This window comes from Scyliorhinus torazame, chromosome 19, assembly GCF_047496885.1.
Source record: "Scyliorhinus torazame isolate Kashiwa2021f chromosome 19, sScyTor2.1, whole genome shotgun sequence".
Taxonomy (NCBI): Eukaryota; Metazoa; Chordata; class Chondrichthyes; order Carcharhiniformes; family Scyliorhinidae; genus Scyliorhinus; species Scyliorhinus torazame.
Window position 1 is genome coordinate 104,808,150 of NC_092725.1, and position 13,805 is coordinate 104,821,954.

Consider the following 13,805-nt stretch of genomic DNA (forward strand, 5'->3'; position numbering starts at 1 on the left):
CTTTCATTTAATTCCCAAAACATATGTATCATGAAATCACTATGACTCCATTCATTTTTGCATCAAGGCAGTAGTATACCTTCCTTAGAATCTTGAATCCTCCACGAGTGAGTCGAAGATAAAATGGGTGGTATCTGCTGTGGCGCCTGTTATGTCGGGGGTGGGGGGGGTGCTAGTGAGTAATGGGTGACGGGTTACATCTCTTAGACCTGACTATCGCAAGGCCCTCTGGCCATCCTCCCAAAAACCTGAAATCGTCCAAAGCCCTGCACTCTGCCCCTCGTGTAACTTGCACCAAGCCCAGGCTACCCATCACACCCCCTTATCCTACATTGCTTCCGGCCTTGATTTTTAAATTCTGGTATAGCCCTCTGATTTCTATGCTTGTCCAATTCTCAAGCCTCCTGATTTTTAATTGCTGCACCAATGGCTGTGCTTTCCATTGCCTGGACTCTAAGCTCTGGAATTCCCTTTCTCGTCTTTTTCCTTTTTACGACCGACCCCCACAATTTGAAACCCGAACTCAATTGAACAAGTTTTTTTTTGTCATCTGTTCTGATATCTCCTCCTGTGCCTCTTGCAAAATTTTGTTAATGCTCCTGGGAGTGAGGTAAAGACATTGTATAAATTTGTTGCTTCCCATCCACCAGTTGAATATTGTCTCCCTCCCTATGCATTTTGCAGTGACTCAAACTTTTTAGCCTTTTCTCATATTTTCTCCTGATTCTGCTGCTTTTTGTATTGTCCATTACTGCACCTAACTCAATGACTGTGCTGGGGAATTAAGTAAGAAAATGGCAGTATGTGGCATGGAGCCAGCACCTGATACTCTGGAAAGATTGTGACCTGGCAGAGCAAAGCTGATGTCCAGTGGGTTCCTTTTCTCCATGCCCTCTTTGTGATGGCGAACCAGGTAGTACCTGATGAAGACTATCGTGAAATGAGGTGGCATTTTGACTCCTCTGAAGCCAGCCCCTTGCTCTGCTGGTATGCGATGACTTCACTGTGTGGGGATCACTGAATTCATCCTCCATTGCCGTGAGCCTGTGCCCAATGCATTGGTACTGATTTAGATTACCTTTCTTTATATAGAAAAGAACTTGATCAAGAATCTACGCCTAGTAGCATTCCGGTGGCCATTCGGCCCACAATAGCTCTCAAAAGAACTATCCCATTAGTTTCACTCTTGCCCAATTATCCCAACAAATCTGATTTCCTTTCAAAACTTTGCTGTTGAAATTGCTTCCTCCATCTTTTCAGATAGCGCATCATGACAATTGGGGGCGGCACCGTGGTTAACACTGCTGCCTCACAGCTCCAGGGACCCGGATTCAATTCCAACCTCGGGTGACTGCGCAAAGTCTGCACGTTCTCCCTGTGTCTGCGTGGGTTTCCTGGGTGTTCAGGTTTCCTCCCACAGTCCAAAGAAGTGCGGGGTGGATTGGCCATGCTGAACTGCCACTTAGTGCCAAAAAAGTTAGGTTGGGTTATGGGGATAGGGTGGAGGTGTGGGCTTAAGTAGGGCAGTCTTTCCAAGGGCCAGTGCAGACTCGATGGGCTGAATGGCCTCCTGCACTGTAAATTCTATGATTCTACATTTCTAATATCTCTTGATTGCCTCTAGTCCTCCCCCTGACTTTTTTGCCAATTTATTCAAACTCTTGCTGACCTAATGGTTTCTGAAATATTGACATATTCCATATTTTCTCTTTGCCGCCAGCAAATAAATATTAAAGTCATTTCTTCACATCAGTAAATACCAAGACGTATATGTAAATCTGGTTTATTTATGTAGCTTGAGAATGATCAGATTGAGTTCCAAGTCCCATTCCGAGGAGGTGAGCTCAAAATCTAGGCTGCCACGTCAGAGGTGCTATGTAAAAGTGGTCTCTTGGGTGGATCTCCAAGATCCCACAGCGGAGGAGTTCTTTTGGGCCTTCCTGTGTGGAAATTGGCTGCTGCAATTACAATAGTGGTTTATCTCAGTCAGCCAAGTAATGGTGGATCAGGCATGAAGGGCCAAATGACCTATTCTAGCTTATGTTCATCGTGCACTGAAAAGTGGACTTTTCTTTTGGTACATGGTTACATCTCATTCACATTGTGCTCTTTTTTTTCACAGGAGGCTGCCAAGTATGGGAAGAAAGTGCTGGTCTTGGATTATGTTAAACCCACACCCCTCGGGACTACGTGGGGTAAATAAATGTTTGATAATTTCATTACGATACCGGACCAGACCCCAACATTTGCTAGGATCCCGGACAGGAACAACAAGCACTTTAAAATTTATGGAAAGGATACTTCGCTCCAGGACTGAGTCCACGCACAAATGGGGATATGGTGTATTAAAACAAACACAGAACTAAACTACCGTAACATCTCAGAAGTACAGTTTACAATTATCCGTTAACAATGCTTAACAATAAAATGAACCCCTTTTTAACCCACTCCTAACTAATACCTTCTCTATCTCCTCCAATCAAGCAAAACTCATAACCGGTCAAAACATTTTTTAAAACAAAGTGAGCAAACACTGGATTGCTTGCTGTTATCTGGATAGAGTTTTTTTCAAAGACCGCTTGAGTGAGTGAGAGCTCCTTTCAATAAAGAGCCTGCAAATCACTGTCTGTCAGATTAATGTTGAAATGACAGCTCCGCAAAAGGTGTTGTTCAGTTCGCCACTTCCAGAAAAATTTAACAAATTCTGATTGCTACAGACCTGATTCCTCCCATTGCTTCATCTTTATTCCATTCATCCCATGACCTACTTGAGTTTAAAAACATGTCTCTAATTATCTACACCCCAGAAAAAATAACAATCCAATTAGGCCGCCTTAAACATAAACATGGCTTGTAATAATGATGACCTCAGGTTTGTAACATCTTAATTTCACCTGTCCCAGGATTTGAAAACATTACTTCAACAAATACATAAAATATGTCTCCAATATCTTGCAATCATCACATTTTCCTGTACCTTTTCACCAAAGAAACATTTTAATGGATTTCCTTGGCGTGGATCTTTTCCTTGCGTAAGCTTTCTTTAACATTTTGCAGAATACTCAACTAATTGATTTCCTTTGATTTGAGCAAGGAAATTGCTGAACCATTAGACAAGAGCTCTGTATCTGGTTTGCCAACTGCTATACTTGACCAATCAAACTATGAAGTTATTCATAGGTGTTGCAATTGCTGGCAATAGCAGCACTCGTTGCCTACCCTGGTTGCCCTTGAGCTGTGTGGCTTGTTTGCACATTCCAAAGGGCAGTTACATAATCACACTTCCTTCTACTAAAGGGCATTTGTGCACTAGATGGGCTATTAAAACAATCATGGTCTCCACTGAGACTAGTTATATATTCCAGATTTATTAATTGAATTTAAATTCCATAAGCTGCCATAGTGGGGTTTGAACCCATGCCCCCAGAGTAATCTGGACCCCCAGGGTAATCTGGACCACCTGTCCAGTGACATTACTATGACACATTCTCATTACGTGAATTGTGAACAGGAGTCGACCTTTTGGCTGCTTGCACCCATTCTGCCATTTGGTTCGATCATAGCCTCAACTGCACTTTCCTGTCTCCCCTGCATCTGAGGCAATAACAGACATGAAACTAAGAAATACCCCAGTCTTAGAGCCACGGGTTCTAAATCTGCTACACACAGCACATGCAATATCTCCATTTAAAAAAAATAAATTGAGTACCCAATTCATTTTTCCAATTAAGGGGCAATTTAGCATGGCCAATCCACCTACCCTGCACATCTTTGGGTTGTGGGCGAAACCCATGCAAACACTGGGAGAATGTGCGAACCCCACATGGACAGTGACCCAGAGCCAGGATCGAACCTGGGACTTCGGCTCCATGAGGCAACAATGCTAACCACTGTGCTGCCCTCGCCAATATCACTTTTAAAAAAAAATATTTTATTGAAAATTTTTGGTCAACCATCACAGTACATTGTGTATCCTTTACACAATAATATAACCGTATAAATAACAATGACCTGTTTTATAAACAAAGAATAAATAATATATAACAAAAACTAAAACTAAATGGCAACTGCCTTGTCTCAGATAAACACTCTCCCAAAATATGATTAACAGTCCAATATACAATTATTTATAGCAACGACCTATACATATTATACATATATATTAACAACCCTGAGAGTCCTTCTGGTTCCCCCCCCCCCCCTGGGCTGCTGCTGCTACCTTCTTCTTTTCCATTCCCTCTATCTTTCTGTGAGGTATTCGACGAACGGTTGCCACTGCCTGGTGAACCCTTGAGCCGATCCCCTTAGGACGAACTTAATCCGTTCCAGCTTTATAAACCCTGCCATGTCATTTATCCAGGTCTCCACACCCGGGGGCTTGGCTTCCTTCCACATCAACAGTATCCTGCGCCGGGCTACTAGGGACGCAAAGGCCAAAACATCGGCCTCTCTCGCCTCCTGCACTCCCGGCTCTTGTGCAACCCCAAATATAGCCAACCCCTAGCTTGGTTCGACCTGGACCGCCACTACTTTCGAAAGCACCTTTGTCACCCCCACCCAGAACCCCTGTAGTGCCGGACATGACCAGAACATGTGGGTGTGATTCGCTGGGCTTCTCGAGCATCTCGCACACCTATCCTCTACCCCAAAAAATTTACTGAGCCGTGCTCCAGTCATATGTGCCCTGTGTAACACCTTAAATTGTATCAGGCTTAGCCTGGCACACGAGGACGATGAGTTTACCCTACTTAGGGCATCCGCCCACAGCCCCCCCTCAATCTCCTCCCCCAGCTCTTCTTCCCATTTCCCTTTCAGCTCATCTACCATAATCTCCCCCTCGTCCCTCATTTCCCTATATATATCTGACACCTTACCGTCCCCCACCCATGTCTTTGAGATCACTCTGTCCTGCACCTCATGCGTCGGGAGCTGCGGGAATTCCCTCACCTGTTGCCTCGCAAAAGCCCTCAGTTGCATATACCGGAATGCATTCCCTTGGGGCAACCCATATTTCTCGGTCAGCGCTCCCAGACTTGCGAACTTCCCATCCACAAACAGATCTTTCAGTTGCGTTACTCCTGCTCTTTGCCATGTTCCAAATTCCCCCATCCATTCTCCCCGGGGCAAACCTATGGTTATTTCTTATCGGGGACCCCACCAAGGCTCCCGTCTTTCCCCTATGCCGTCTCCACTGTCCCCAAATTTTCAAAGTCGCCACCACCACCGGACTTGTGGTGTATTTCTTCGGTGAGAACGGCAATGGGGCCGTCACCATAGCTTGTAGGCTAGTCCCCCTACAGGACGCCCTCTCCAATCTCTTCCACGCCGCTCCCTCCTCTTCTCCCATCCACTTACTCACCATTGAGATATTAGCGGCCCAGTAGTACTCACCTTAGGCTCGGTAGTGCCAGCCCCCCCCCTATCCCTACTACGCTGTAAGAATCCCTTCCTCACTCTCGGGGTCTTCCCGGCCCACACAAAACTCATGATACTCTTTTCGATCCTTTTGAAAAAAGCCTTCGTGATCACCACCGGGAGGCACTGAAACACAAAGAGAAATCTTGGGAGTACTACCATTTTAGCTGCCTGCACCCTCCCTGCCAGTGACCGGGATACCATGTCCCATCTCTTGAAGTCCTCCTCCATTTGTTCCACCAATCGCGTTAAATTTAACCTATGCAATGTACCCCAATTCTTGGCTATCTGGATCCCCAAGTAACGAAAGTCCCTTGTTACCTTCCTCAGCGGAAAGTCCTCTATTTCTCTGCTCTGCTCCCCTGGATGCACCACAAACAACTCACTTTTCCCCATGTTCAGTTTATATCCTGAGAATTCTCCAAACTCCCGAAGTGTCCGCATTATCTCTGGCATCCCCTCCGCCGGGTCCGCTACATATAACAACAAATAATCCGCATACAGAGATACCCGGTATTCTTCTACTCCTCTTAAGTACTCCCCTCCACTTCTTGGAACCCCTCAATGCTATTGCCAGGGGCTCAATTGCCAGTGCAAACAATAATGGGGACAGTGGGCATCCCTGCCTTGTCCCTCTATGGAGCTGAAAGTATGCAGATCCCCGTCCATTCATGACCACACTCGCCACTGGGGCCCTATACAACAGCTGCACCCATCCAACATATTCATCTCCAAAACCAAATCTCCTCAGCACCTCCCACAGATAATCCCACTCCACTCTATCAAATGCTTTCTCGGCATCCATTGCCACCACTATCTCCGCTTCCCCCTCTGGTGGGGGCATCATCATTACCCCTAGCAGCCTCCGTATATTCGTGTTCAGCTGTCTCCCCTTCACAAACCCAGTTTGGTCCTCATGGACCACCCTCGGGACACAATCCTCTATCCTCATTGCCATTACCTTGGCCAGAATCTTGGCGTCTACATTTAGGAGGGAAATAGGTCTATAGGACCCGCATTGTAGTGGGTCCTTTTCCTTCTTTAAGAGAAGCGATATCGTTGCCTCAGACATAGTCGGGGGCAGCTGGCCCCTTTCCTTTGCCTCATTAAAGGTCCTCATCAGTAGCGGGGCGAGCAAGTCCACATATTTCCTGTAAAATTCAACTGGGAATCCATCTGGTCCCGGAGCCTTCCCTGCCTGCATGCTCCTAATTCCTTTCACTACTTCCTCTATTTCAATCTGTGCTCCCAGTCCCACCCTTTCCTGCTCCTCCACCTTGGGAAATTCCAGCCTGTCCAGAAAGCCCATCATTCTCTCCCTCCCATCCGGGGGTTGAGCTTCATATAATTTTTTATAAAATGCCTTGAACACTCCATTCACTCTCCGCTCCCCGCTCCATCTCTCCTTCCTCATCCATCACTCCCCCTATTTCCCTCGCTGCTCCCCTTTTCCTCAATTGGTGGGCCAGCAACCTGCTTGCCTTCTCCCCATATTCGTACTGTACACCCTGTGCCTTCCTCCACTGTGCCTCTGCAGTACCCGTTGTCAGCAAGTCAAATTCTACGTGTAGCCTTTGCCTTTCCCTGTACAGTCCCTCCTCCGGTGCCTCCGCATATTGCCTGTCCACCCTCAGACGTTCTTGCAGCAACCGCTCCTGTTCCCTACTCTCCTGCTTTCCTTTATGTGCCCTTATTGATATCAGCTCCCCTCTAACCACTGCCTTCAGCGCCTCCCAGACCACTCCCACCTGGACCTCCCCATTATCATTGAGTTCCAAGTACTTTTCAATGCACCCCCTCACCCTTAGACACACCCCCTCATCTGCCATTAGTCCCATGTCCATTCTCCAGGGTGGGCGCCCTTCTGTTTCCTCCCCTATCTCCAAGTCCACCCAATGTGGAGCGTGATCCGAAATGGCTATAGCCGTATACTCCGTTCCCCTCACCTTCGGGATCAAAGCCCTTCCCAAAACAAAAGTCTATTCGCGAATAGACTTTGTGGACATAGGAGAAAAACGAGAACTCCTTACTCCCAGGTCTGCTAAATCTCCACGGGTCTACTCCTCCCATCTGCTCCATAAAATCTTTAAGCACCTTGGCTGCTGCCGGCCTCCTTCCAGTCCTGGACCTCGACCTGTCCAGCCCTGGTTCCAACACCGTATTGAAATCTCCCCCCATTACCAACTTTCCCACCTCTAGGTCCGGGATGCGTCCTAGCATACGCCTCATAAAATTGGCATCATCCCAGTTCGGGGCATATACGTTTACCAAAACCACCGTCTCCCCCTGTAGTTTGCCACTCACCATCACGTATCTGCCCCCGCTATCCGCCACTATAGTCTTTGCCTCAAACATTACCCGCTTCCCCACTAATATAGCCACCCCCCTGTTTTTCGCATCTAGCCCCGAATGGAACACCTGCCCCACCCAACCTTTGCGTAGTCTCACCTGGTCTATCAGTTTCAAGTGCGTTTCCTGTAACATAACCACGTCTGCCTTAAGTTTCTTCAGGTGTGCGAGTACCCGTGCCCTCTTTATCAGCCCGTTCAGCCCTCTCACGTTCCACGTGATCAGCCGGGTTGGGGGGCTTTTTACCCCCCCCCCTTGTCGATTAGCCATCCCCTTTTTCCAGCTCCTCACCCGGTTCCCACGCAGCTGTGTCCCCCTCCCAGGCGGTGCCCCCCCGCCCATCCCACCCCATACCAGCTCCCCCCTCTCCCCAGCAGCAGCAGCCCAATAGTTCCCCCCTCCCACCCCCCCCCGCTAGATCCCCCACTAGCGTAGTTACACCCCCCATGTTGCTCCCAGAAGTCAGCAAACTCTGGCCGACCTCGGCTTCCCCCCCCCGTGACCTCGGCTCGCACCGTGCGACGCCCCCTCCTTCCTGCTTCCCTATTCCCGCCATGATTATCATAGCGCGGGAACCGAGCCTGCGCTTCCCCCTTGGCCCCGCCCCCAATGGTCAACGCCCCATCTCCTCCACCTCCTTTCCTCCCCCCACCACCTCCTGTGGAAGAGAGAAAAGTTACCACATCGCAGGATTAATAACATAAAACTCCTCTTTCCCCCCCTTTTTTACCCCCCTTTTCGCCCCCCATACTCGCCCCATCACTTTGTTTCAAACGTTCTTTTTTTTAATAACCCGCTCATTCCAATTTTTCTTCCACGATAATAGTCCACGCCTCATCCGCCGTCTCGAAAGTAGTGGTGCCTCCCTTGATATGTGACCCACAGTCTTGCCGGTTGCAGCATTCCGAATTTTATCTTCTTTTTGTGAAGCACCGCCTTGGCCCGATTAAAGCTCGCCCTCCTTCTCGCCACCTCCGCACTCCAGTCTTGGTATACGCAGATCACCGCGTTCTCCCACTTACTGCTCCGAGTTTTCTTTGCCCATCTAAGGACCATCTCTTTGTCCTTAAAACGGAGGAATCTCACCACTCTGGCTCTAGGAATTTCTCCTGCTCTCGGTCCTCGCGCCATCACTCGGTATGCTCCCTCCACCTCCAGCGGACCCGCCGGGGCCTCCGCTCCCATTATGGAGTGCAGCATCGTGCTCACATATGCCCCGACGTCCGCTCCCTCCGCACCTTCAGGAAGACCAAGAATCCTTGGGTTGTTCCTCCTCGCGTTGTTCTCCAGCACCTCCAGCCTTTCCACACATCGTTTATGGTGTGCCTCGTGCATCTCCGTCTTCACCAGCAGGCCCTGTATGGCGTCCTCATTCTCGGCAGCCTTTGCCTTCACAACCCGAAGCTCTCGCTCCTGCGTCTTTTGCTCCTCCTTTAGCCCTTCGATCGCCTGTAATATCGGGGCCAACAGCTCCTTCTTCATTTCCTTTTTGAGTTCTTCCACGCAGTGTTTCAAAAACTCGTGTTGTTCAGGGCCCCATATTAAACTGCCACCTTCCGACGCCATCTTGGTTTTTGCTTGCCTTCCTTGCCGCTGCTCTAAAGGATCCACCGCAATCCGGCCACCTTCCCCTCCTTTTTTCATCCGTATCCAGGGGGGATTCCCTTCTGGTTCACCGCACAGTACTTTTAGCCGTCAAAATTGCCGTTGGGGCTCCTATCAAGAGCCCAAAAGTCCGTTCCACCGGGAGCTGCCGAAACGTGCGACTCAGCTGGTCATCGCCGCACCCGGAAGTCCCAATATTACTTTTAACGAATATCACAATGTTTTCTGAAATAAATAATGTGATTGAATCCATTGTAAATCTTTCCACAGTCTCCCAGGGAGTTTGTTTCACTTCTGTAGAAACCTGTTTTTTGTCCTCTCTGAAAGGTGCAACTAATTGAATTATTCCCCAAGAATCAGTATACGCACAGTGGACCAAATGACCGCCTTACTGTATGGTTTTACAATAGCAGACAGTGTGTGCAGTTGATTCTGGTCCACTCTGCTGGCGGGTAGGATTCACTGCCAGCAACATGAATCCAATATCATGACGTTACTGGCAGTTCAGCCATTATCTTGTTGAATGGTGGAACAAGCTCAAGGGGCCGAGTGGCCTACTCCAACCCCTAATTTGTATTTTCGTCTGAAATTGCCCTTGGGTGTGTTTTTTGTGGTCTCGTTTTCTACTTGGAGTCTGATTCAGTCCAAATATTTCTTGATTTAGCTTTTTTGTATTTTATCTTTTTTTCACCATCAGGTCTTGGAGGGACATGTGTCAATGTGGGTTGTATCCCCAAAAAGCTGATGCATCAAGCTGCAATTCTGCACCAAAGTCTACAGGACGCTAGGACATTTGGCTGGACGTTTGATGAGAGAGGTTTGTAAACACCAGAAGTGTGGACGGGAAATTGCAGTATTTCATATTTGATATAATTGTGCCTCCAATCTCGTTATCAAGATGGCATGTTTGCACCTTGGTGCTACCTGTCTCAGTCACCTGCTGCTACCTCAAGATTTCACTATTCCAGTGTTCCTGACCAGCCTCACTATTTCACCCTCCCATGGTTGGGGTGGGGGGGGGATCCTGAAGAGGGGGGAACCCCATAGCGGGGTGTCCTCATTTGGAGAGGTGGGGGTTGACGTTTCCTATGGGTGGAGGACCCTTTCAAAATGGTGCCTGATTTGAGTTCAGCTCCCCATTGCTGAAAGCGTGGGCTAAACCCGTGAGAAACTCCCCAGGGCCCAAAAGAGCGACTCAAGTGTCATTGACTAGTGGTGGAGACCTCGTTGGCCCTGGAAAAATCCGCCACAAATGAACTTCGAAATACATCACTGAAGAAAGATAGTCAATATATGCACTCCATAAATGGTTTGAAGGGTGTTCTACCTATGCAACCACTGGATCCACAGCTAACAATGCAAGTACCATATAGCCAAAACAGAATAATACAGCTTCTGCTTATGTCCTGGTAACTACACCTGGGGTGTAGAAAGGTGACCATAGCTAGGATTGGATGATTTTAAAACAGGATAAACTTGTCAGAGATATCTCATTGAGGTAGAGCCATTTTCTGGATTTGCTTAAATTCCAAGACTAAGATGAGGAATCTTTTGGTTCAAATTGAAACTTATTTCAGGAACTATTGCAGTAGTTACCAAGCAGGGATAGGCCATTCAGCCCCTCGAGCTCTTTTAATAAGATCATGGCTGATGTGACAGACTTCAAATCTACATCTCGACTACCGCCAATTACCTATCGGCCACTTGGTTTACCAAGAATCTGAACACCCCTGCTTTAAAACTATTCAAAGACCCTGCTTCCACCACCAGAGAGAGTTCCAAAGACTCATAACCCTCAGAAGAAAATTCACCTCATCTTCATTTTAAACTGGCAACTCCTAACAGTGAGCCCCCTTTTTCTCCCCCTCCTAGTCCTAGACCCTCCCACAAGTGGAAACACCCTCTCCACATTCACCCTGTCAATACCCCACAGGATTTTGTTTCAATATAGCCTCCTCTTACTCTTCCTGAACTCCAGCCTAACCTGTTCAAATTGTGCACATACAAGATGAGCCACCCATTCTAGCTATTCGTCTGGTAAACCTTATCTGAACTGCTTCCAATGGATTTGCGTCCTTCCTTTTAAGGTGACTCTAAATGTAGAGTAATGGTGCTCTAAATGTTGACTCCGTGCCCTGTACAATTGGGGCACAACGTCTCTGCTTTTCTATTCAATTCCCTTTGCAATAAACAGTAACATTTTACTAGCTTTGCTAATTACTTGCTGTACCTTTTGTGATTCATGCATTAAGGTGCCGATATTTTATTGCACCTCAGCTCTGCAATCTATCACCATTTGGATAATACATTTTTTTTAAATTCATCCAGCCACAATGGACAGTTTCACATTTGCCCACATTATACTCTGGGTCACTGTCTGTGCGGACTCTGCACATTCTCCCCGTGTCTGCGTGGGTTTCCTCCGGGTTCTCCGGTTTCCTCCCACAGTCCAAAGATGTGCAGGATTGGTCATGATAAATTGCCCTTCGTGACCAATAGGAGGGGTTATTGGGTTACGGGGATAGGGTGGAAGTGAGGGCTTAAGTGAGTAGGTGCAGACTCGATGGGCCAAATGGCCTCCTTCTGCACTGTATGTTCTATGCTCGATTTGCCAGGTCTTTGCCCACTCACTTATTTTTGTAGCTTCCTTCTGTCCTCTTCATCACTTACTTTCCCACCATCATTGTGTGATGAGCAAGTTTGGCAACAATTTCTTCAGCCAAGTCATTAAACAGTTGAAGCCCCAGCACTGAGGTACCTACACTCTGCTTCCTGTTAGCCTTCCTGTTGGTCAATCTTGTAAGTCAATTAGTTAGCCCCTATATTGTGAGTTTCTTTGTCACAATCTCAGTTTGTACTACTGGACAAGAAAATCTCAGAATGGAACTCTGGCTCAAACTATTGTATTGCAGACTTTTCTTTAGAAAACGTGTGAAAATCTGCTGCAACAGTGGAACAAAACTGCCAATTACTTTTTAACAAGAGAAGTTTGAAATCAACAGGTTTGTTTCAAACACTAGCTTTCGGAGCACTGCTCCTTCCTCGGGTGAGGAACCTTGAGGAAGGAGCAGTGCTCCGAATGCTAGTGTTTGAAACAAACCTGTTGGACTTTAACCTGGTGTTGTAAGACTTCTTACTGTGCTTAACTAGGATCTGCCTCCAACATTTTTAACTTTCAGGATTCCTTTATCCTGAATGCTATTCCACAAACTCTGAAATCCAGCCACTAATTGCTGCACAATTATTTCAATTAATGTCTCTCCAATATACCATTGTAAAATACCACAAACCTTAGAACCACTTCAAATATTTTCCTGGCTTCTCAATAGTCAACCCCTTTTCAGTGTGCTCCAACTTCACTGAACAGTTCTTCCCTATTTTTTTAAAATTCAATTCCCCTCGTAATAAACAATGTTGTACTGGCTTTCCTAATTGCTTGCTGCACCTGTACCTTTTGTGATTCATGTATTAGGACACTGCTGCGCAATCTCTCTCCATTTATATAATGTGCCACAGTGGTTAGCACTGCTACCTCAACACCAGAGACACAAATGTAATTCTGGTTTTGTGTGTGGAGTTTGCACGTTCTCCCCCATCTGCATGTCTCCCACAGTCCAAAGATGTGTAGGTTAGGTGGATTGGTCGTGCTAAATTTCCCCTTGTGTCCAGGCACGTGCAGGCTAGGTGGGGTTGCAGGGATGGGATGGGGGAATGGGACTAGGTATGGTGTTTTTGAAGAAGGTTGGTGCAGACTCAATGGGCTGAATGGCCTCCTTCTGCACTGTAGGAATTACATGGAATTACATTGTTCTATGTTCCCGTTTCCTTAGCTAACTGTTCTTTCCTTCCTCCTTTGCCCCTTACTCTATGGTATGGATTTTCCTTCAGCAGAGCCAAGAGAGATGTTCCCTCTAGCCGGAAAGCTCCGTCTTCAGCTCCAATTTGAAAACTAAACTCCATGCTCATTTCCCTGAAGGTCTCAAGTTTTCATTTGCTTTTCACACCATGAATACTCAGCACAATAGAATCTGTTTTAACTGGACTCAAGACCCCCAGGTGCAAACACCTGTGTCTAACTATAGGTTTACCCCCTACACAAACACTAAATTGAGCCCGCTTCCAACTTTTCCTTTATTTCCTTTTAAAAAAAATAAATTTAGAGTATCCAATTAATTTTTTCCAATTAAGGGCCAATTTAGCGTCGCCAATGCACCTAACCTGCACATCTTTGGGTTGTGGGGGCGAAACCCACGCAAACACTGGGAGAATGTACAAACTCCACACGGACAGTGACCCAGAGCCGGGATCGAACCTGGACCTTGGCGCTGCGAGGCAGCAGTGCTAATCCACTGCGCCACCATGCTGCCCCTTTGCCTTCATTTCTAACGGGTAACAATACAAATATGGATCACTTAAAACTACCTTTACCTGATGTT

At 47.1% G+C, this 13,805-nt stretch overlaps 1 protein-coding gene across 1 annotated transcript in view; it reads left to right on the top strand.

Annotated features, from left to right (window-relative positions):
- Positions 1–13,805, top strand: part of LOC140396399 (thioredoxin reductase 1, cytoplasmic-like) — a 52,222-nt gene that overhangs the window by 14,785 nt on the left and 23,632 nt on the right. The window contains exons 3-4 of the mRNA XM_072484988.1: positions 2,123–2,195; positions 10,067–10,186. Coding sequence (XP_072341089.1) covers positions 2,123–2,195; positions 10,067–10,186 — 193 coding nt within the window. The remainder of the gene's footprint in view (positions 1–2,122; positions 2,196–10,066; positions 10,187–13,805) is intronic.